The sequence below is a fragment of the Oncorhynchus masou genome, chromosome 5 (genome assembly GCF_036934945.1).
Source record: "Oncorhynchus masou masou isolate Uvic2021 chromosome 5, UVic_Omas_1.1, whole genome shotgun sequence".
Taxonomy (NCBI): domain Eukaryota; kingdom Metazoa; phylum Chordata; class Actinopteri; order Salmoniformes; family Salmonidae; genus Oncorhynchus; species Oncorhynchus masou.
Genome location: NC_088216.1, coordinates 54,147,655 through 54,173,051, shown reverse-complemented (window position 1 = coordinate 54,173,051; position 25,397 = coordinate 54,147,655). Strand labels below are relative to the sequence as shown.

Here is a 25,397-nt window from a genome sequence, read left to right as displayed (position 1 = left end):
CTGGGTCCTTGACTTCCTGACGGGCCAACCCCAGGTGGTGAAGGTAAGCAACAACACCTCTGCCACACAGGCATTCCTGTGACATCGGGTGCTGTAGTGATATGTTGGGCAGACTGCACCACCCTCTGGAGAGCCCTGTGGTTGCGGGCGGTGCAGTTGCCGAACCAGGCAGAGATACAGCCCGATAGGATTCTCTCAACTGTGCATCTGTACAAGTTTGTGAGGGTTTTGGCACTGTTGCACCTTCTTCACCACACTGTCTGTGTGGGTGGAACATTTCAGATTGTCAGTGATGTGTACGCCGATGAACTTGAAGGTTTCCACCTTCTCCACTGCGGTCCCGTCAATGTGGATAGGGGCGTGCTCCCTCTGCTTTTTCCTGAAATCCACGATCAGCTCCTTCATTTTGTTGACGGTGAGGGAGAGGTTGTTTTCCTGGCACCACTCCGCCAGAGCCCTCACCTCCTCCTTGTAGGCTGTCTCATCATTGTTGGTAATCAGGCCTACTATGGTTGTGTCATCTGCAAACTTGATGATTGAGTTGGAGACGTATGTGGCCACTGGGTCATGGTGGAACAGGGAGTACAGGAGGGGGCTGAACACGCATCCTTGTGGGGCCCCTGTGTTGAGGATCAATGAAGTGGAGGTGTTTTGTACCTTCACCACCTGGGGGAGGCCCGTCAGGAAGTCCAGGACCCAGTTGCACAGGGTGGGGTTCAGAAACAAGGCCCCAAGCTAGATGATGAGCTTGGAGGGTGTTGAAGGCTGAACTATAGTCAATGAACAGCATTCTTACATGGGTATTTATTTTGTCCAGATGGGATAGGGCAGTGTGCAATGCAATTGCAATTGCATCGTCTGTGGATGTATTGAGGAGGTAAGCAAATTGAAGTGAGCCTAGGGTGTCAGGTAAGGTGGAGGTGATATGATCCTTAACTAGCCTCTCAAAGCACTTCACATGACAGAAGTGAGTGCTCCCGGGCGATATTCATTTAAATCAGTTACCTTTGCTTTTTTTGGGTACGGGAACAATGTTGGACATCTTAAATAAGTGGGGACATCCGACTGGGATAGGGAGAGATTGAATATGTCCGTAAACACTCCAGCCATCTGGTCTGTGCATGCTCTGAGGACGTGACTAGGAATAACGTTTGGGCCAGCAGCCTTGCGAGGGTCTTACTCACGTTGGCCACGGAGAACGAGAGCCCACATTCCTTGAGAGCAGACCATGTCAATGGCACTGTGTTATCCTCAAAGCGGGCAAAGAAGGTGTTTAACTTGTCCGGGAGCAAGATGTCGGTGTCCGCAACGTGGCTGGTTTCCCCTTTTTTATCCTTGATCGTCTGTAGACCCTGCCACATACGTCTCATGTCTGAGATGTTGAATTTTGACTCCAATTTGTCTCTTTACTGACGTTTTGTCTGTTTGATTGCCTTACAGAGGGAATAACTACACTGTTTGTATTCCCAGTCACCTTGCCGTGGTTAAGTGCAGTGGTTCACGCTTTCAGTTTAGGGCGAATGCTGCCATCTATACACGGTTTCTTGATCACATCAAGCTTATGACTCTACAAACTTGTTGGATGCACTTGCTGTTTGTTTTGGTTGTGTTTCAGAGTATTTTGTGCTCAACATAAATGAATGCTAAATAATGTGCCATTTTGGAGTCACTATTATTGTAAATAAGAATAGAATGTTTCTAAACACTTCTATAATAATGTGTATGCTGTCATGATTACAGATAATTCTGAATGAATCATTAATGATGAATGAGAAAGAAATCGGTAACAGAATCCCCCCCCAAAATAAATCAGTCACGAAATGTCTGCAGTTGAATTGGCTACAATGGGAAATTATATTAGTCACAAACCACAGTTGGGTCACCTGCTACAGTCCTCACTTCCACTGGAATACTGTTATGTTCAGCTGATAACTGTTTGTCTTTTTATGTTGTTTGAAGAAAAAGTGTGAAGTCTGGACAATAATCCCACTCTCTTCTCTGTCTCTCCAATTAATGTCACATCTCCTGGCACTTGCTGACACCTTACCATGAGCCCCCGCTCTTTCCCTTTACTCTAACCAGAATCCTCACCCACTGAGCACCAACCACCAGATGTCCATGGACGTTGAAAAGTAGTTGAAATCTGGTCAATCTGCCCTGGATTTGATTTCAACATCCACAGACATTTTTTTTATCCAGTCTGGACCCGTGTTGATTTCAACATCCACAGACGTCTTAACAAGCCTTAATTTGGCCAAAACATAGACATCCATGATTGCTTCAAATTTTGTCCGATCCGGACCAAATCTGAACCAATCCCAGACGTCTATGTTTCACAAGTTTAGTCAGCACAGTACAGTACAGAAAAATAGAGAATAGTTATACTGTAGGCCGTCATTGTAAATAAGAATTTGTTCTTAACTGACTTACCTAGTTAAATAAAAGGTAAAAAAAATATTTAAAAAATACAGTACAGTCCTGTACAGTATAATATAGTGGAGTAGAGTTCAGTACAGTACAGAGCACACTAGAGTTGAGTACACTATAATGTACAGTACTGAACTATACTCTACTCTAATGGTCTGGACCAAATTGTCTTGTTTGGAACTCATTAAAATAATAGGAAGTGTGTAGAATAATACATAAATATGCAAAGGAGATATTGCATATTTCTACCTTTGTGTGCCTATTTAGGGTACATCACCATGAAGCGAATGACATCCATATCCATAATTATGCATTTCTGTGTAGTGCAGATCAGGGACCCATGATGAAATTATGTTACCGCAATTCTGTTATAGGGTGTAAATCCACTTCACTTATTGTAGTTCAATAACCAAAAGCAATTTTTTCAAATTCAAGTGTCATGTCACAGCTGACACCCCATTCTTTCTGCAGCCATCATTGAATCTTAATTCAGAACAGATATTTAACAACGTTTTTGGAACATGTGGTCAGATTTACAGAAATTCTGTTACCAGATTCTGCATCTGCACAGTTCTTCCAGTAAAATGTGTATTTTTTTTGTCAAATGTTCTGTGTAAATTGTTAAAAGTAGTTATTGTGCATGGGGTTGTATGGTTTGTCAAACTGTGAAAGCAACGGTTTTTGTTTGACATACATTATAAGCGAAAAACCTGAATCTTTTACCATTGAACTGCCCTATAGCCTGTGAACAGGCAGGAAGTTCTTTGCTAATGTTGTCTTATGGAGTTGCAAAGGTCAACGGTCACTATAGGAAGTTGAGAATTGAATCAAGGTGTGTGTCCCAATAATCTCTCATTTCTACCGAAGTGTACACTTCATGAATTTGAAGGGAAATAACTGGTATATGGAAACTCTCTATACCCAATGCCTACACCAATCCAATGCTGTTAAATATGTGGGAAGTAGTGAACAACTGTACACTTCAGAAAGAAGGAGTGATTATTGGGAGGCACCCTTGATATGAAGTCATAGTTATGTATTGGCGTTCTTTACTCCCCCCTCCCAGGAAGGGCCATAAAGAAACAGACTTTTCGATTTCTTCTGTACTCTTTAATTACTAATTTGACCCTTTCAAGTTTAATCTCTTACTTTTTGCATAATGTGTTTGTTCTAATATTGCAATTGCCATGCATAAGTTGGGTCTTGTTCCTTTGATGATTTGCCCTACACTTGTTTTAAAGACAATTTTCGGCCAGATTCCATGACTCCACCATATGCTCTAACGTCACTCTAACTTCACTTTTTTCATTAATATCACTTTTCAAATATGAGCACCATCTATCCTATTCTGACAGATTTCGAACAAATGTAATTTAATGTACTATATGTAATGTCTGTTCCTTATAGGGGTGCCTGGACGAATTGACTAAGCTGCAATCATGCCTGCCCTGACGTCCGACCTTACAGCTGTGCGTACATGGGAATCACAAGATCAGCGTGTGGGGATGGCAAATCAATAGCATCCTTTTACTCCCCTCTTTCCCCATATTATCCTTTCAGTGCCATAGGCCTCATACCAAGTAAAATGATCTATGCTCAAAGCAATCCAGATATGCTGGGAAACACTTGTGCTTGCTTTTTAACTCTTCCGCATTCCAGAACAATTCAGTCAAACAGACTAAGTCATTATTGAACTAATGAGGTAGAAATAAAGGTGTTAATGGTTAAAAACACCACAACCTTGACCAGTGTGGCGATTCGTGTGGGAAAACATAGTATTGTGATGACCTTTGATTGACAAGAACAATTACCCGGGGCGGCAAGGTAGCCTAGTGGTTAGAGCGTTGGACTAGCAAGGTTGCAAGTTCAAATCCCCGAGCTGACAAGGTACAAATCTGTCGTTCTTCCCCTGAACCGGCAGTTAACCCACTGTTCCTAGGCCGTCATTGAAAATAAGAATTTGTTCTTAACTGACTTGCCTAGTTAAATAAAGGTAAAAAAAAATAATTAAAACCTAGCTTTCTAGGAACAGTGGTAATGTGTCTGGGTCTGGACCCCCAAATCACGTCTCTCAACTTTGTGCTACTCCCATTGTTACGGTACAGTATAATCAAAAGTTTTAAAGGTTGAATGAATATATATATATATTTTTTATTCAGAAAAATACTGAATGTACTCAAATCAAATTTTATTGGTCACATACACATGGTTAGCAGATGTTAATGCGAGTGTAGTGAAAAGCTTGTGCTTCTAGTTCCAACCATGCAGTAATATCTAACAATCTAACAACTAAACACCATGAAATAAAATAACATGCATGAAACTCAGTATTTACTTAAATCTGGTAAAATGTTTAAACAAATTATTCAGTTGATGTATGGACACACAAAGGCAGGTTGATGTGGAGGCCTCTGCAGCCACAAGTCCTTAAAAAATGTGTTTTGTTTTTTTACTTGAGGTGCATTCAATGGTAAGTCTGTGTGTAGCTGACAGTGACATATGATCTTGCCATTCCAATTGCCTTAGGTTGGTGGTAAGATTTTTCAAGCTGCACAACATGTGGCCACTCATGTGCTAACAACATTGCTCACAGAAGCACCTGACCGACCACACTGCACAGCACTGAAAGATACCAACACAGAACACTGACTTAAACAAAACCCACACACAAACTTGATTGAAACCAGCTGTACGGTTATAGTGAGAGAAAAAAAATCCTCAATTTGAGAGTTCCCTTTTAGTCAGTCAACTTGGTACAACACACATATAGGGACTTCGTGCACTAGCTCCCTCCACTGAAGAACATTAGAATCACGCCTGACAAGGCCAATGAACACAGTGCCTCACCGGAATAGAGATAAACTCAAGGCACGGATTAATTCCTTAAATTCTTCCGCTCTTCATTTCGATCTGAACAGAACATTTTCACGCATTCTTTAAAATAAACATGGAAATAAGAAATCTAACTGTCCCACTTAAGGATGGCCTGCCCATGATTCTGGGCATTGATGCCATTGAAATGAAGGCAAACAAATGATTAATTCTCGGCACATAAAATGTAACTATAGGTAGCTCTCGAGAACCCAAAAGGGGCTTCACAGCTTCCTCTTAGGTTCTCAGCTGAAGGTATGGACCAAAGCTGGCTCCGTGTGAACTACAATCCTGTAACTACAAACACTGTTTAAAAGTATGGAAATACTAATAATCCTTACTTGCAATATGATGTTGGAAACATAAAGTCCTCTACTTTCACATCAAAATAATGTAACACTGTTGCAACTGACAGCACTTTTTAGTTGCAACACTATTTTTGTCCTTCTTCCGTTACACACAGGCGTTCGGAGATGCTTCATTAGCTAATTAGAGCAGGTGGTCGCCTCGGTCTTATGTAAACAAGCACTGTAACATGGTAATTGTCCCAGACTAGCTACATAATTGTAACAGGATAGTTGATGCTCCACTACCTGTTAAAGTTTAGCTAGTGTAAAGCGTCGGAAGGAATTTTTCTAACCTCTTCTTGGCGCTACTTTCTTCCTTTTTGTTTCAGAAGAAAAGTGTCTCTTCTAAAAGTCTGTGTTCAGTTGCAGGTGGTTCTCCAAAAACTAGAGAATATATAAATCCATATAAATCCATATATAAATTTTGCACCGAGTGAGGAGTTTCCTCAACATTTTACATGCCAGACATCTTGCATTTCTCAATATCTTTGCAGGAACTAGTCATTTTTATGCGACCTGGCCACGGGCATGTGTAGAAGATGACAAAGCGTTACACAGTGTGATCAAAACAAAGATCTTCACACATGCAAGAGGCATTTCTCAGTCGATACAAAACGTGGATGTAATATCTTTCTGAATATTCTCAGTTTTTTTGGAGAACCACCTGCAACTGGACATTTAGAGACAGGTAAGTTGAAAAATTCCTCCCAGCAGTTTACATTAGCTAAGCTAAAACGGGTAATGGAGCATCACATATCCCATTACAATTCTGTAGCCAGGCCCAGAATTAGTTCTGGGATACATATTGCCCGGACAAACTCCAGGTCTTGACTGTCCTCTCTCTCTATATCACTCACACGCAAACACAACAAAGGCTGGTTCACTCTGGGATCAGAGAGCAGAGTGGAAGACTGATAAACCCCTGAGGAATGTCAGCAATTTTAACACAATCAGAATCAAGTCAACAGGAAAAAGGGTTCGACTTTCCAAAAGTAACCTTTCTAGAAAACATAAAATGTTGTTTGATTATTGGAATGGTGTGGAGTATGAAAGTTTCATTAATTTTTTCTTAGGGGGTAGATCAGCTTTAACCCTCCTTTTGTGTTCGTTTCATGTTAATTAATTCTGTGTTCCCGGTCCAAAATGACAGCCCCATTATAGCTGATTATAAATCCATAATAATCCATATATTATCACCTAATGTTGTATTAGATCTTTTTATCAACATAAGTTCTTGTGAACATTACACGTTTTGAACTTCTATTTGCTATTTATGGCCTGTAGGCCTCATTGACCGGAGCTCATACAACTCGTTTTTGAGTAAAAAATGCATAATGTATGGATTATTTTGACTATTACAAATACTCAGATTAAACATATTGTGCTATTTATCACAGACTACTTTGTCAACTTTGACTCTCTCCTCCTCACCAGTGTCATGATCAAAGATATGATCAACAGCCTCACATATAGTATATCGTTTGGTCATTGTGCTGCCACAGAATTAATTGTGAGCAAGGCCTCAAAAAAGCTTTATATACCAGAGCTGCGAGAAAAGTTCTATATATTATTGAAACAATGTTGCGATTGTTTGTGAGAATGCCAACAGGCGTGGTTCCTGTGGGGAAAGGTTCCCGTGGGGGTTGCCATGGAAGCCAAGAAGGGGAGTGAGGTGTGTGTGTGCTCAAACACACTTCCTCTCCCAGACCCCCACATGCATGTGTGTGTGTGCTCAAACACACACATGCATGTGGGGGTCTGGGAGAGGAAGTGTGTCCATCTGATGAATGGGCATGTGCTTGAACTCAATTTTATACACTAATTGTAGTCTCACCCATTCATTTCTAATGACCGGAAAACAGCACAGGTGTACAAAAGTTAAATAAAACACCCCAAAAAAAATCAGTGCGTGATGAAGTGAAACACACAAAATCAGTGCGTGATGACGTAGTGCACACAACATGTACTTTTTCAATTAAATGTTCATGTAAATTCTAAAATTCTATATGTTTCCATTGCATTTTCAACTATACCTATAGTTTTGTCACAAAAACGACTGCGTTAAATAGAAAATGTGCCTACTCTGGTCTTGGCACCTGCACTGGTCTTGGCACCTAATCAACAGCTCCCAAATAGTGCGAGAAGTCTGTATGGAGGGGCTAAACTACATGATGAGATTATTATGGATATGAACAATAATATTTTTACATGTCAAACGGCAGTCAAACATTGATCATCATGTCACCAGAATAAGACCCTCGATATTTATTGGAAAGGAGCATCTAGATCACCGTGCACTTTCACCACCCTAAACTACACTGTCTTCCCGAGTCATAGTGGGAGGACCACACACCATATCATCATGTGACTCCAAGTTTAGTTCGATATGATGGTTGTTATATCAATATAAAGGCGTTTCCACGGCCATTTCTGGCGTTTCCACTGCCATTAATTTTACCGACACAAAAAGATCGCACCAGGTTAAATGACCAAATTTATTATCTGTCGGCATTTATAACATTGTACCAAAACGTCCTCTTTCCATCACAGCTGTCGTGATTTTTTTGCATATGGTATGACTTTACTCGCATAAAAACACAACGAATGGAAACGTGGTTACAGTAACCTGAGAGAGCAAGACGAGGGAGGGTCATTCAATCATTATTTACCATTTCAAATGGAATGATGACATAGGCATCAGCCAAATGTAGGACACAGAGTTGACAGTCTTTAAATAAGAGTATATTGTTAGCTACTTAATTGAATTCAATAATTTACAAATATCTGGAGGGAAGATCAACATTTGAATATCAACTGAAGGTGGGTGATTATAAGCGCCTCAAATTTGAACCTTTCACAAAAACGCGACTGCCAGAGCTGTCCTAAAGCTAAAATCCATGTTCCACCCATTCTGCGTTTGTTTCTGTGCTGAATGGGCGCGTCAGTCATATTATTATTAAATGTTTTTAACCATTGGGCTGTCAGTGATATTATTATTAAATGTTTTTAACCATTGGGCTGTCAGTCATATTATTATTAAATGTTTTTAACCATTGGGCTGTCAGTGATATTATTATTAAATGTTTTTAACCACTGGGCTGTCAGTCATATTATTATTAAATGTTTTTAACCATTGGGCTGTCAGTCATATTATTATTAAATGTTTTTAACCATTGGGCTGTCAGTCATATTATTATTAAATGTTTTTAACCATTGGGCTGTCAGTGATATTATTATTAAATGTTTTTAACCATTGGGCTGTCAGTGATTGGTTGTATATTGAAAAGGTTCGCGTCGCTGTCGTTCTTCCGGGGCGTGGCATAAACAACGCGGGACCTGTTACTTTTGTTTTGAGTGGAAAGTGTTACTACTATAGAGTTACACCCGGCTCAATTGATCCCTTTTATTTATTGTGGAATTTTATTTTTTTACAGTCTATGGATCATCCTGATGTGTTCCCGCTACAAATTGCCCCCCCCACACATAATTTACTTAGTTCGCATGCTTACGTTAGTTTGAAGTTGAGTTAACGGTTTTCTTTGTTTAAAAAATCACAACGGTTTGAAACGTTAGCCAAACGGAATTCGTGTGACATGGAATTATTTCAGAAAGTGGAAAAGATTGGAGAAGGGACGTACGGGGTGGTGTACAAGGCAAAGAACAAAGTCACGGGAGAGACTGTTGCACTCAAGAAAATCAGACTAGACACGTAAGTGGTGTCTGACTGAAAATTAACTGGCTATCGAAGTGTCGTTAGCCATCTGACGTTAATTGTAGCCCGGTCAAGCAGCTGACTGACTCCTCACAGTAACATTAATCCGGATGTGACTATGCTTTCCATTTCCACAGTTGCTTGCTCCTAGCTAACTATGTCGCTACCCTAGCTAGTTATTTGACCTGAATTGATAACCAGTGAGTCTTGAAAGTAGGTAACGTAAGAATAGTTAATAACTAGCGAACTCTAAGCTTGCTAGTTGCCTGGAAACCCGTCGTTAAATTTGCTTTGAGTTCTACATCGGTCTGAAATTTGCGTTTGAATCAGGGTTCTACTAGCCAGAACGTTGAGTAAAATGATAGCTACTTTACCGATTGATTTTTATCTGCATCAACTCCATTTGGTACGCCACTGGTGAAAATCTGTCGCCAATTGGATGGGAACCTATAGCTACATTACTGGTTGATATTTTTGGCGGTAGGAATGTGAGTCAAATGTCGAGTTTCCAGGCTGGCTAGCTATATAGCTTTGTATGACAAACAAGTCACTGTAATGACAGCTACTGGCACTGCTATAAAATGGCATTGGTCACATTTATTTATTTTTATTTATTTTATTTAACCTTTATTTAACTAGGAAAGTCAGTTAAGAACAAATTCGCATTTACAATTACGGTCAATCAAAAGGCCTCCTGCGGGGACGGGGCCCTGGGATTAAAAAGATAAATGCAATATAAATGGACACATGGACATCTCATAAAAAGATTCAGCCAAAGATGATTCAGCAAGCTAGAAGCAGGAAGGAATCACGTCTATATATATATTTTTTTTTTTTTTTTTTTTATTTTTTTATGTCAAATTACGATCAAACAAGAATATTGGATTTCTAGTAAAAATATATTTCATTTGTGGACAGATTTCAAATATTAGTTTCTCAGTATATATAATTTACCAGAGAGAATGAAGAAATTAACGACTAATTCAGTAGTTTTGTTTTCATTTAAATAATAACATCTTTCGTTGAAAATACATGGGTCTTATTTGGTATTTTATTAGGATCCCCATTAGCTGTTGCAAAAGCATTAGCTGTTGCAAAAGCAGCAGCTACTCTTCCTGGGGTCCACATGAAACATGACATAATACAGAACATCAATAGACAAGGACAGAACTACATACAGCCTACAAATCAATGCATACACACAAACTACCTAGGTCAAATAGGGGAGAGGCGTTGTGTCGTGAAGTGTTGCTTTATGTTTGTTTAAAAAAACAAACAGATTTGGTGTTTGTTTGAGCAATATGAGATGGATGTTCCATGCAATAAGGGTTCTATAGGGCTCTATATTATCACAGAAGAGGCATATGTCCTCTAAGTCCTTTAATTTAGGCAAGTTATTGCAATCCCATTGGAATCACATCTATACTGAACAAAAATATAAATGCAACATGCAACAATAAAATAAAATAAATCTTGAGTTACAGTTCATATGAAGAAATCATTCAATTGAAATTAATTCATTGGGCCCTAATTTAGCTATGGGCCTCCAGATTTCATCACGGGGTCTCCCGAGTGGCACAGCGGTCTAAGTTACTGCATCACAGTGCTTGAGGTGTCACTACAGATCCGGATTCGATCCCAGGCTGTGTCGCAGCGGTCCGCGACCGGGAGACCCATGAGGCGGCGCACAATTGGCCCAGCGTCGTCCGGGTAAGAGGAGGGTTTGGCCGGCCGGGATGTCCTTGTCCCATCGCATTCTAGCAACTCGTGGCGGGCCCAGGCGCATGCATGCTGACACGCTCGCCAGTTGTACAGTGTTTCCTCCGACACATTGGTGCGGCTGGCTTCCAAGTTAAGCGAGTAGTGTCTCAAGATGCAGTGCAGCCTGGCAGGGTCGTGTTTCGGAGGACGCCCTTCGCCTCTCCTGAGTCCGTACGGGAGTTGCAGTGATGGGACAAGACTGTAACTACCAATTGGATATCATGAAATTGGGGAGAAAAAGTAATACAAATAAGAATACAGCATTTTATGCATTCAAATTGCCATCGATAAAGAGTAATTGTGTTCGTTGTCCGTAGCTTATGCCTGCCCATGCGATAAACCCACTGCCGCCATGGGGCGCTCTGTTCAAAGTTGACATCGACAAACCACTTTCCCACATGACGCCATACACATGGTCTGCGGTTGTGATGCACTGCCAAACTTTCTAAAACAACAATGGAGGCGACTTATGGTAGAGAAATTAACATTCAATCCTCTGGCAACAGCTCTGGTGGACATTCCTGCACTCACCATGCAAGCGCTCTCAATTTGAGACATCCGTGGCATTGTGTTGTGACAACTGCACATTGTAGTGGCCATTTATTGCCCCGAGCAGAAGCTGTACCTGTGTAATGATCATGCTGTGTAATCCGCTTCTTGATATGCCACACCTGTCAGGTGGATAGATTATCTTGACAAGGGAGAAATACTCACTAACAGGGATGTAATCAAATTTGTGAACAATTTGAGAGAAATACACTTTTGTGGGTATGGAACATTTCTGGTATCTTTTATTTCCGCTCATGAAACATGGGACCAACACATGTTGTGTTACATGTTGTGCTTATATTTTTGTTCCGTGTAGATGCATGTAAAAGGGGAGGTATTAGCTGCGCACCATGTGTGACACACCTGGCTTTCCCACTGTCAGCAGCCAGTATACACATTACACAATCTTGGATGGGCATTTTCTTCTTCATCTTCTTTAGAGTTTAACGGTGGTTGGCAACCAATATGTTGCATTACTGCCACCAACTGGATTATATAATAAATCCATTATACTTTGTGATACAAAAGAGGAAAAACAAAAGTGACAACATTCCAGCTAACCCTACTTTCATTAAAAACCCACTACCCCATTCCACTACTTTGACCCTTAGTGAAGCTTATACACTACATGACCAAATGTATGTGGACACCTGCTCATCGAACATCTCAATCCAAAATCATCTGCATTAATATGGAGTTGGTCCCCCCCCCTTTGCAGCTATAACAGCCTCCACTATTCTGGGAAGGATTTCCACTAGATGTTGGAACATTGTTGCAGAGACTTGCTTCCATTCAGCCACAAGCACATTAGTGAGGTCAGGCACTGGTGATGGGCGATTAGGCCTGGCTCGCGGTCTGCGTTCTAATTCATCCCAAAGGTGTTCAACAGGGTTGAGGTCAGAGCTCTGTGCAGGCCAGTCAAGTTCTTCCACACCGATCTCGACAAACATTTTCTTTATGGACCTTGCTTTGTGCATATGGGAATTGTCATGCTGAAACAGGAAAGGGCCTTCCCTAAACTGTTGCCACAGAGCAGGTAACCTGGTCTCCTAGCATCTGCCAAGCCCAGATTCGTCCATTGAACTGCCAGATGGTGAAGCGTGATTCATCACTAGAGTCCAATGGCGGCAAGCTTTAAAACTTCAGGCTGACGCTTGGCATTGTGCATGGTGATCTTAGGCTTGTGTGTGGCTGCCCGACGAACAGTACTTGTGTTGACGTTGCTTGCAAAGACAGTTTGAAACTCGATAGTAAGTGTTGCAACTGAGGACAGACAATTTTTATGCTCTACGTGCCTCAGCACTTGGTGGTCCCGTTCTGTGAGCTTGTGTGGCCTACCATTACGCGGCTGAGCCGTTGATCCTAGACGTTTCCACTAGAGGTCGACCGATTAATCGGAATGGGCGATTTTATAGGGCCGATTTCAAGTTTTCATAACATTTACATTTAAGTCGAAAATCTGTATTTTTGGACACCGATTTTTTTTTTACACCTTTTATTTAATCTTTATTTAACTAGGCAAGACAGTTAAGAACACATTCTTATTTTCAATGACTGCCTAGGAACGAACGATGGGTGAACTGCCTCGTTCAGGGGCAGAACGACCGATTTTCACATTGTCAGCTCGGGGATCCAATCTTGCAACCGTACAGTTAACTAGTCCTTGTGCACTCCACAAGGAGACTGCCTGTTACGCGAATGCAGTAAGCCAAGGTAAGTTGCTAGCTAGCATTAAACTTATCTTATATAAAACAATCAATCATAATCACTAGTTAACTACACATGGTTGATGATATTACTAGATATTATCTAGCGTGTCCTGCGTTGCATATAATCTGACTGAGAATACAAGTATCTAAGTATCTGACTGAGCGGTGGTAGGCAGAAGCAGGCGCGTAAACATTCATTCAAACAGCACTTTTTTTTTACTCTGTTTATTAAGTTTTACACACACACACAAGACAACACAAAGCAATATAAATAATATACTCAACTAGGAAAAAAAATACAAATAAAAAATAGTTTTAAAGATACCATACTTTAGACAAGTTAAACACCAGGCAGGAGGCTACAAAGGTTAAAGGGCAATCTATAGTACAGGGACAGAGCAAACACCTCACCATTGTTCCTGTAAACAGTCAAGGGATAAGGGTGGAGAAATGCAACCACTCACAGACAGTCATGGCCACAGACCGACCATTCACTGGACCAAAAATAACGTTTACAATGCTTTAAAATAAAAATAAAATAGAATGATTATTAATTTAGGCGTGAACAAAATGTAAAAATAACTGGGGAAAACAAGCTCACACTTCAGTCTTTGCCCAGGCAAGATGAACAAGGCATCTGCGGGTCACAATCAATAAGCACATGGACCTTAATGCCCTCTCCAGCAAAAACACAGAGAGAAGCTCCTCCAACCATTAAGTCACAGGGGGGTCAAATACAGACTTATTTTAGTTTTAATTGCAATGCCATCAGAGAATAGACTGTTTAAAGTAAGACCGGAATGGAGCCTAAGCCTCATTAAACAGTTTGAGGTTCCCACGTGAATTGAATTGCATTTTTTCTAGTTTCAGAGAGCACAGCACATCTCTCACCCAATATTTATAAGATGGGGGAGCTGCCATTTTCCAGTTCTGTAGTATTAGCCGTCTAGCTGAAAGAGTTGTATAAGCAACAGTGTCCGACTGGATTCTTGATAGGGGGTACCCATGGGCAGTAATCCAAAAAGAGCTGTAAGGGGAGCCGGATCTATGACAGTGTCATATATATCAGAGAAACATTTAAATATTAATGCCCAGAAACCTGACAGTTTATGACAGCCCCAAAACATATGCAATAGTGTGGCTGGTTCCACTTTACATCTGACACAGGTAGGATCAAAATCAGAGAATATTCTTTCAAGTTTGGCCCCCGACCAGTGGATACGGTGAAACACCTTGAATTGAATGAGGCTGTGTCTAGTGCTAAAAGAGGACGAGTGCCCCCTGTGCAGCACAGATTCCCAGGCGTCTTCCCCAAGTTCCTCCCCCAAATCCTTTTCCCATTGAGTCTTTAAAGGCACCAAAGAAGGGTTCTGTAAGTCATGAATGATTGCATATACATCTGAAATTGCGCCCCTAGGAAGCTTGTTCAACTCCAAGATGCTCTCTCTATAGCTGTATTCGCAGGCCTATTGGGAAATCCAGGTGTGTTAGTTCTGACAACGTTTCTAGTCTGGAGATAGCGGAAAAAGTGCGTTTGGGGGAGATTGAACTTTTCCTGCAGTTGAGAAAAAGAGGCAAATGTATCATCAAAGAATAATTGGGCTAGCGAGGAGAGGCCTAGTGAGTGCCAAATGCCAAAAGCCCCATCATTCAAAGATGGAGGAAATAAAATGTTCTGATTGATTGGGCCTAATAGAGAAAAGCCTCGGAGGCTAAAGGCTAAACGGAACTGATTCCAAATTTTAGGAGACTGCTTTACAATTGGGTTGACACACCTTTTGCCTAGGGACACTGGGAGAGACGAGCACAAAACAGAGGAAAGTGCTGCAGGTTTACACGATTCAGACTCCATCTGGACTCAGAGTGGTCTAGGGCCAGTAGGATCAGTCTGCAGCCAGTACAGAAGGGCTCTGAAATTTGCAGCCCAGTAGTATGTCTGAAACTTTTGTAGAGCTAAACCCCCCAATGACCTAGGCTTCTGTAAATGTTTTCTACCAATCCGTGGTACCTTGCCATCCCAAATAAAATGCATGAATGTTTGATCCAGTGAAATAAAAAAAGATTTTGGAATAAAAATGGGTAAACATTGAAATAAATATAAAAATTTGGGCAACACATTAATTTTAATGACATTAATCCTTCCGATAAGAGAAAGGGGTAGGGAATTCCAAAAAGTAAAAGATTGTTTCAAACTGTCTGCAAGAGCAACAAAGTTTTCCTGAAACAAATTTGAATATTTCCTTGTCACTTTTACTCCCAAGTAGGTGAATTGATCCCGGACAATCCTAAACTGAGAATGTGTAAAAGTGCACTTTAAAGCAGCCTTGTTTACCGGAAAAAGCTCAGTCTTGCCTAGATTCAGCTTGTACCCTGAGATTGATCCAAATGTTTTAAGAACAGATAGGGCACGTGGCAATGAGGTATCAGGGTTGGAGATAAACAAAATGAGGTCGTCAGCATATAGCGAGACTTTCTGCTCCCAGCCCGCCCTGATTATACCTTGAATGGCATCATTAGAGCATAGTGCAATGGCGAGAGGCTCGATTGCCAAAGCAAACAACAAGGGGGAGAGTGGACAACCCTGTCTGGATCTGCGGTGCAAGGGAAAATAGTCAGAGGACAAGTTATTAGTCCGTACTGGGGGAACAATAAAGAATCTTTATCCACGCAATGAGTTTGGGGCCAAAGCCAAATCTATAAAGGGTAGCTGTTAGGTAATCCCACTCAGCGCGGTCAAACGCTTTTTCGGCATCAAGTGAGACCACCACCTCCGGGTCCCCCGACGCTGGGGAGTACAGTATATTCATAAGGCGCCTAATATTGAAAAATAAATGCCTATTTCTCACAAAGCCAGTCTGGTCAGAGTGTGTTACTTGGTGCAGCAAGCCTTCCATGCGGATGGCTAAAAGCTTAGCTAGGATTTTGTAATCACAGTTTAAAAGCGAGATTGGGCGATAGGATCCACATTCCAGGGGGTCTTTATTTTTCTTTAATAGTAATGAAATTGAAGCCTGATAAAGACTAGGCGGTAGCTTTGAAGTATTAAGGCACTCTGCAAATAGTCGAGACAAGAATGGGAAAAGCAGACCAGAAAACGTCCTGTAAAATTCGGTTGGAAAACCGTCCGGATCTGGTGATTTACCACTTTTCATTGCGGACACTGCTGTTGCAATCTCCTCAAGTGTAAATTCTTCTTCTAGACAGTCATGGGAGTCTGTATCAATTGAAGGCATATTCAAGCCATTAAAGAAGGAGTCAATCAGAAAATGTCTTGAGGGGATTCAGAGGTGTATAGCGCAGAGTAAAGTTGTTTTAAATTGATCATTGAGCTCTTTATGTATAACTGTGGTGGCACCAGACGTGGTCCTTATTTGTGGGATTAAACGTGAGGCATCAGATTTATGGATCTGATGCGCAAGGAGTTTACTGGCCTTGTCGCCTTGTTCATAGACTTTATCGAGCTCGCAAGAGTAACTGTTCAGCTTGCCTGGTAGAAAGCTCATCAAATTCAGATTGGAGTAGTTGGCGCTCTTTATGCAGATCAGAGGAAGGATCCGTAGCATACTTCTCATCCAATGTGGCTATGTACTCGCTCAGGTCCCAAAGTCACTGAGAGCGAACTCTGTTTTGTTTGGCTGTATAAGAAATAATTTGGCCATGTAGGTATGCTTTGAGAGACTCCCATATGGTAGAGCAAGACATACCTGGTGTTGAAATAGTTTCTAGGAATAAGGTGATTTCAGAAGAAATGAAATTGACAAACTCCTTATCTGAGAGTAAAATGGGGTTGAGACACAATTGTTAACACATAGGAGGTCACTGGGGAAACTCTAGTTCAAGCACTAATGGTGAATGGTCAGAGATAACAATACTCTCGTAAGTACACTGCCGAAGGTTAGGCAGAAGTTTTTTGTCCAAAAAGAAGTAATCAATCCGGGAGTATGTTTGATGAACATGGAAATAAAAGGAATACTGTCTATCTGTAGGATGTAGGAAACGCCAGGCCTCAAACACAGCATATTTCTGAAGAAAGGATTGAATCAGTAGGGTACATTTAGATGGGCCTGTATTTGTTTGTGAGGACTTGTCAAGAACTGGGGACATTTTACAGTTGAAATCCCCCCCTAAAATCAACAAATGAGAATCTAAATTGGGAATAGCAGACAGAAAGGAAGAAATTAAACTTGTGTCATCCTAATTGGGAGCATAAACACTAGCCAAAACAAGAGGGGTAGAAAACAGTTCACTGGTTACTATGACGTATCGTCCCTTAGGATCAGCAATAACCTCAGAAGCTTCAAAGGGAGTAGCTTTATCAACCAGAATAGCAGCACCTCTTGATTTACTATGAAAGTTCGAATGGAACACTTGACCAACCCAGTCCTTACGCATCCTAAAATGCTCACCAGTCCTCATGTGAGTCTCTTGTAGAAATGCAATATTTGCATTCAAACCCTTTAAGTGTCAACACCCTCTTACGCTTCACCGGGTTATTAACCCCTTTGGTGTTCCATGAAATGTACTTGATCGCATTATTTCGGCCCCTCTGGGCATTCCCGTTATTCAACCCTGTCATTAGAGCATAGAATGGAAAATCAATGAGCGCCCAAAACCCCCAGAATAACTTGTCTCAGAGTAATAATGTACGGTGGTAGATGTTTGGAAAAAGTACAGAAAAAACAACTAAAAAGACAGAATGACAACATTAGAACTGAACAATTCAACCTGCCCCCCCACCCCCTCCCCCTATCCTAAACCCACATTCCCGCTCTTTAAAGTCACATTTTGTTAGTGGATCAAGCAGCAAAAATAACGATTTTTATGTTGGTTTTTTTTTTCAAATTAAAAAAAGGCAAACCCCTTGTGCAAACGGAATGACAAAAGCACCACTTGTAGATGTATATAGTTATATTCCCAGTCTTATAACAGGCATTGAGAGAGAAAATAAGTCAAATGTATAAAGGCTCTCAGCCAAAAATCTAATTTGAAGTAAGGACATCGTAGTAAGACAATCAAAAATAATAGTAATTATAATAGTAGTCTAGTTGACTGAGACCGCTTACAAACAATACCAAAAAACTACGTGTGCGCAACGTTTGCTGGCCGTAAATGACGCTCAAAACTTTTAAAATTGAAGTGAGACCCCAAAAACCGTGTAGCCTCGGGAGACATTTACTGTTTACTGGGTCAATGCAAACGGATGCAGTAAACAAATAACCCAAACTATTTTGAGTCATTGAGACACTATGTAAACAAATGGAATAGGTGATCGAGACAGCCTAGAAACACAGGAGTTAAGTAAAACCTCAATACAATTAAATTAAAATGTCTGAATGCTTGTAAGGCACGCACACTACATGATCAAAACATTAGATCACATCAAATAAGCCTGAATGGTTTCGCCAACTATACAAGACTAGCCTGTTATATCTAAACATAATTGTACCACAGGTGGGTTACTTACTATCCACAGTTCGCAAGCAACAGTTGCTTAACTGTGAGCATGTTCAAGACTTCTTGATGTGACGTTGAATGTGAGCCATAGCCTCATCCGGAGATTCAAATGTGTAGTCTTTACCCTCATGAGATAGCCATAAACGGGCCGGGAATCGCAGTCCATACTTCACACTTGGATGGTCCCGAAGTACTCGTTTGGCCTGTCCGAAAGCTGCACGCTGCCTGGAAACAGTGGGGGAGTAGTCCTGGTAGATGGAGAAGCTCTGTCCTTGAAAGCTCAGAGTGGTATTGCGGGCTTGTCGGAGGATCTCCATCTTCTCATGAAAAAAGTGCACTCGAAGAATTATGTCACGGGGCCTCTCCCCATCCCAGGGCTTTGGGCGTAGCGACCGGTGGGCTCGATCAATCGGGGGCTTTTCATCTAAGGCAAGAACATCCTTCAGCAGCCCTGAAACGAAATCTGTGGCGCAATGCATTTCCGCTGACTCTGGGACCAATACAAGTCTCTGATTATTGCGGTGAGAGAATCCCTCTAAACTCACACAGCTCTCCTTCACCTTTTTCAAATCCGCAGCTAGGCATTTAACTTCAGCCTCCAGGGATGTAGTTAAGTCGGAGACATTAGTAGCGGAGGTCTCCAGTGCTGCAATCGTTGTAGTGAGTGACGCAGCTATTGTTTCGAGTAATGTGATTGCTGGCACAGTCTCGTTCCGCAGGATGGTTAAATCTGCTTTTAACGTATCAGAAACCTCTTGTATTCTGGCCTTAATCGTAGCAACCATCTGTGTTTTCATTTCAACTATCTCAGAGCGTAGTAGTTTGATGGCCTCGAGAATGTTAATTTCAGCGCCGCCAGGCCAAGCCGCACCCCCGGGTAAAGTGTGCGTCCCCGGGCCCTCAGACTCAGGAGAGGGCGGTGATGAGAGTGGGTCTTGTAGGCCGGGTTTTCTCAAAGTCATGCTTTTGACCTTATGTTCGGTCGACATGCTGACATTCGGAAGCAAAGTAGACTTGGTTTTTACGGAAAGGGATCACCAAATTAATATTTGAAAATAAATACGGTTCTGCTGCAAAATTCGCATAACCTTTAAGAATACCACGGGAGCAAACGGAAAACACGTCAGTCGCACATGGCGTCCCTCCTATCCCCCCAAACAGCACTTTCGTGCATTTTGCCAGCAGCTCTTCGTTGCAGGTCAAGCATTGCACTGTTTATGACTTCAAGCCTATCAACTCCCGAGATGAGGCTGGTGTAACCGAAGTGAAATGGCTAGCTAGTTAGCGCGCGCTAATAGCGTTTCAAACGTCACTCGCTCTGAGCCTTCTAGTAGTTGTTCCCCTGGCTCTGCATGGGTAACGCTGCTTTGATGGTGGCTGTTGTCGTTGTTTTGTTGGTTCGAGCCTAGGGAGGAGCGACGAGAGGGACGGAAGGTATACTGTTACACTGGCAATACTAAAGTGCCTATAAGAACATCCAATAGTCAAAGGTTAATGAAATGCAAATGGTATAGAGGGAAATAGTCCTATAATTCCTATAATAACTACAACCTAAAACTTCTTACCTGGGAATATTGAAGACTCATGTTAAAAGGAACTACCAGCTTTCATATGTTCTCATGTTCTGAGCAAGGAACTGAAACGTGAGCTTTCTTACATTGCACTTTTACTTTCTTCTTCAACACTTTGTTTTTGCATTATTTAAACCAAATTGAACATGTTTCATTATTTACTTGAGGCTAAATTGATTTTATTGATGTATTATATTAAGTTAAAATAAGTGTTCATTCAGTATTGTCGTAATTGTCGTCATTACCCCCCAAAAATAAAAAATAGTCTGATTAATCGGTATCAGGATTTTTGGTCCTCCAATAATCGGTATCGGCGCTGAAAAATCATAATCGGCCGACCTCTAGTTTCCACTTCACAATAACATCACTTACAGTTGCCCGGGGTAGAAATTTTATATATTGACTTGTTGGAAAGGTGGCATCCTGTAACGGTGCCACATTTAAGTCACTGAACTCTTCAGTAAGGCCATTATACCGCCAATGTTTGTCTATATAGATTGCATGGCTGTGTGCTCGATTTTATACACCTGTCAGGAATGTGTGTGGTTGAAATAGCTGAATCCGCTAGTTTGAAGGAGTGTCCACATACTTTTGTGTACACCGCTATTATACAGTGCATTTACTTCAATTTTCCACATTTTGTTACGTTACAGCCTTATTCAAAAAAATTTTTTTTTTTTTTTTAAATCCATCAATCTACACACAATACCCCATAATGACAAAGCGAAAACAGGTATTGCAAATTTATAAAAAAAATGTAAACTGATGCTTTGCTATTCAGACTGTTTGCTATGAGACTTGAAATTGATCTCCGCTGCATCCTGTTTCCATTTATCATCCTTGATGTTTCTACAACTTGATTGTTGTAAATTCAATTGATTGGACATGATTTGGAATGGCACAGACCTGTCTATATAAGGTCCCACAGTTGACAGTGCATGTCAGAGCAAAAACCAAGCCGCGAGGTCGAAGGAATTCTATTCTTAAGTGGAATACGTTTGGAACCACCAAGACTCTTCCTAGAGCTGGCCACCCGGCCAAACTGAACAATCGGGGAAGATTGTGGTGAAAGTGCAAGGTGATGAGCTTAATGGTCTTATTCTGGTGACATGATAATCGATGCTTGATGCCATTTGACAAATAGTCTCGCTCTTTTGTCCATAATAATATTTTCATGTAGGCTGTACATGTGCTCTAGCCATCAGCGCAAGTGCCAATACCAGACTATATAACACAACATATTTGTGAGAAAACCATCAGTAGAGTTGAAATTGTGATGGAAACCCATTTAATTTGTATTTTTTTTTTAATTCTGGAATTTAACATCAAAAAGTATTTATGTGCACTATGTCATGATGCACAGCCTTTTATCTGCAAGTTATTTTGATGGAAACACATCACTGGTGGGAAATTGTGCATATAATTTTTATGTGGATTTTAGAATATTCACATAAATCTGTCACCAATTGGATGGAAACCTAGCTAGTGTCTGTGAGTAAAGGGATGATATTGTGTGACTGTCGTAGCTATATGTCTTTTTCTTAGGGAAACAGAGGGAGTACCAAGCACTGCCATCAGAGAGATATCGCTCCTCAAAGAGCTCAGTCACCCAAATATTGTCAAGTATGTACAATTGAGCTACTTATTATGTTAAACATCAACTGTCTCTGTTAAATTGTGCTTACATTGACATCTCTATGTATTTTCACACCGACAGGCTCTGTGATGTCATCCACACAGAGAACAAACTGTACCTGGTTTTTGAGTTCCTTCATCAGGACCTTAAGAAGTTCATGGACTCCTCGGTCTCTGGTATCTCTCTGCCACTTGTCAAGGTATGCACAGACTGTACATCCAACGTGTTCAGACTAGGGGTGTAAATTTATAAATAAGTGAATTACCCCCCCAATGTCTGTCAGTGCTACATATATTTTGTCACATTTTTAAATGAAAACAATATGGAAACCTACGAGGTTGTCTGACTGTGTCTCTCCTAAGCTAATTAGGTGTGTCTGTTTTGTGTGTGTGTGCAGAGTTACCTGTTCCAGCTGCTGCAGGGCCTGGCCTTCTGTCACTCCCACAGGGTTCTCCATCGGGACCTGAAGCCCCAGAACCTTCTCATTAACGCCCAGGGGGAGATCAAGCTGGCTGACTTTGGCCTGGCTAGGGCCTTTGGGGTGCCTGTCCGCACCTACACTCATGAGGTGAAGCATACATACACCACACTGTAATTTGCTGTGCGGTTTTTAGTTGGCCAATGGCTAGCAACATGGGTCTTTAGTGTTTCACTTGTGTTATGCTTCTGTAAGCACCTCAAATGATTTCTGAACCCATGATGGGAAACTAACATTTTAGCATTTCTCAGGTGGTAACTCTATGGTACCGAGCTCCAGAAATTCTTTTGGGCTGCAAATACTACTCCACAGCGGTTGACATCTGGAGTTTGGGCTGTATCTTTGCTGAAATGGTAAATGTATTCTCTGGCTATACTATTTTGTAGCTTTAACGTTTATAAAGCAAGGTCTCACTTCATGTCCAAACCTTCCAATTCTTCCTTCAGATAACCAGGAGGGCCTTGTTTCCAGGCGACTCAGAGATCGATCAGCTGTTCCGGATCTTCCGTACCCTGGGCACACCGGACGAGGTGGCTTGGCCAGGGGTCACTTCCATGCCTGACTACAAGCCCTCCTTCCCCAAGTGGGCCCGACAGGAGCTGTCCAAAGTGGTTCCCCCACTGGATGAGGATGGGAGAGAGCTGCTCAGGGTGAGAACCCTTTTATTAAATATATATTTATTTTTTGTATTTTACCCCCCTTTTCTCGTCTCATCGCTGCAACTCCCCAACGGGCTCGGGAGACGACGGTGGAGTCATGCGTCCTCCGAAACATGAACTACCAGACCGTGCTTCTTAACACCCACCCGCTTAACCCGGAACCCAGCCACACCAATGTGTTGGAGGAAACACTGTTCAATTGACGACCGTGGCCAGCCTGCAGGTGCCTGTCCCTCCACAAGTAGTCGCTAAAGCGCGATGAGCAAAGTAAAGCCCCCCCGGCCTAACCCGGACGAATCTGGGCCAATTGTGCGCCACCCTATGGGACTCCCAATCACGGCCGGTTGTGATACAGCAGTGCCTTAGACCACTGAGCCACTCAGGAGGCCCAGGGTTAGAACTCTAACAACATTGACCACTTTTTAATTATGTTTTGGTATTAGGCTGGTACCAATAAGGTTATTAATAGGCAGACTCTACTGCACATCCAAAGCTGATTTGTGAAAGTGCTGGAGGCAACTGAGGGAACAGGAAAAAAATTTCAGTCAGATGCAAATGTATTTTAATTATAGCTGAGCTTTCGGTCAGTCTCCCTTGATTAGAGCATGTCTCAACAAACAACAGCGGAACAGATAAGGTCACACTGCGAGCCAGAGGTAATTGCAGACACCTAGTGGCCCTTTTGGGTACTTTAGATTACCACAGATGTCATAATATCAGATAGAAATACAGGATAGAACAGAACATGAGAGATTTATTTCTACTAGAACAAAACACAGGGAATGTGGTGTTATAAGGAACCCCGTCTCTCAAAGAAAGCCGAAAGACTGCTGCATAAGGAATATACTGTATATACAACACTATATACAAATGTAGAACCAGGGGAAATCTAATAAAACAACTAGGTTAAGGTAACCTGCCGGAAGTATCGGGCCACTAGGGGCATCATGAATACAGGACACCCTAATACCAGGGTGTGTGTGTGAAGCTAAGATGATGACAATGGGAAATACAACATGACCCTCATATCAAAATCCTCCTTAAGTCCTTACGGCTGTAGGATGCCTAAAGTATAAATCCAGAAGTTCTCTCTGGCAGAGTTTACGGTCGTTTTCTTCTCTTATTAATAGGGTGAATAAAATATAATTAATTGAAATTTGTGCTCAGAGCTTCTTTTTGTTTTCACATAGGCCTATGACACGTAATCGATATGTCCCTTTTTATGACGTATTTGTTCTTATTTTTCCAGCAAATGCTGAGCTATGACCCAAACAAGAGGATATCTGCCAAAAATGCCCTCGTCCATCGTTTTTTCCGTGATGTCACCATGCCAATGCCACACCTACGACTGTGACATGCAGACTGACAGGAACAATACATAGCCCAGGGTCTTTCCATGAGAGATCCCTGAGCAGGAGGACTGCCCCAGCTCTTATCCACACCTGAATACTACAGTCCAGGAGATGGGAGAGATCACAGTGAAATATGGATGCCTTTCCAAAAATCATTCTAGCAGCCAAAAACCAGCATTTGTATAAATTGGATGTCCTGTGAGTTTTTTCTCTACAGCTATGAGTGTCTGTTATGTCATAGAGAATGAACTCTACAGTTGTTTCAGCATTTTATGTGTATTGAAAGGGTTAACTTGGTTTGTGTACATTTTAGCCATTTAGCAGATGCAAGCTCTTTATTTGTTCATTGCATAATTTATGATAAAAAGTTGATTAAATTAGTTTGAGCTTTATTGTGTGAAACTATTTGAATATTACTAATTTGGCTTGTGTTATAACCTCACTGGCAGTAAATATTTAGCAGATTTTTTAATCTAGCCTTGACATAGGAAATCTGAATAATTCTGCATTCATAACCAAGTGGGAATTTACCACATACAACTGGTAAAAATCCACTAGACGAGCCCTCCAACTAGTAATTATGCTGCATTCGTAACCAAGTGGGAGGTGGGGATTTACTAGTTGTAAAGTCGTAAATACCAGTTGGATGCATTCACATGCTTTGAACTCATTGAGAAACATCAATATGGCTAACAAGCTGACTAAACCATAAACTAAAAGTACAGCTATCATGCGTGTTTAAAAAAACATTCAGAAATTGGATCTGGGGACCCATGCCAAATCTTTTCAGTCTCCTGAGGGAGAAAAGGTGTCATGCCCTCTTCACGACTGTCTTGGTGTGTTTGAACAATGATAGTTTATTGGTGATGTG

The 25,397-nt window shown here is 41.4% G+C and overlaps 1 protein-coding gene across 1 annotated transcript; it reads left to right on the top strand.

Moving 5' to 3' along the window:
• The first annotated feature begins 8,972 nt into the window (after positions 1-8,972).
• LOC135539869 (cyclin-dependent kinase 2-like) lies at positions 8,973-24,918 on the top strand. The gene is made up of 7 exons (XM_064966058.1): positions 8,973-9,354; positions 21,947-22,024; positions 22,119-22,236; positions 22,435-22,605; positions 22,767-22,868; positions 22,962-23,165; positions 24,424-24,918. The coding sequence occupies exons 1-7, from the start codon at positions 9,239-9,241 to the stop codon at positions 24,526-24,528; spliced, it is 894 nt and encodes a 297-aa protein (XP_064822130.1). The 5' UTR covers positions 8,973-9,238; the 3' UTR covers positions 24,529-24,918.
• Positions 24,919-25,397: the final 479 nt, after the last annotated feature.

What these genes read in the sequence shown, in the direction of transcription:
- LOC135539869 (XM_064966058.1), top strand. Translation starts at nt 9,239, where the DNA reads ATGGAATTATTTCAGAAAGTGGAAAAGATTGGAGAAGGGACGTACGGG. An exon ending in TCTCTCTGCCACTTGTCAAG is followed by an intron (nt 22,237 to 22,434) that starts GTATGCACAGAC and finishes GTGTGTGTGCAG; the next exon opens with AGTTACCTGTTCCAGCTGCT. An exon ending in GCTGTATCTTTGCTGAAATG is followed by an intron (nt 22,869 to 22,961) that starts GTAAATGTATTC and finishes TTCTTCCTTCAG; the next exon opens with ATAACCAGGAGGGCCTTGTT.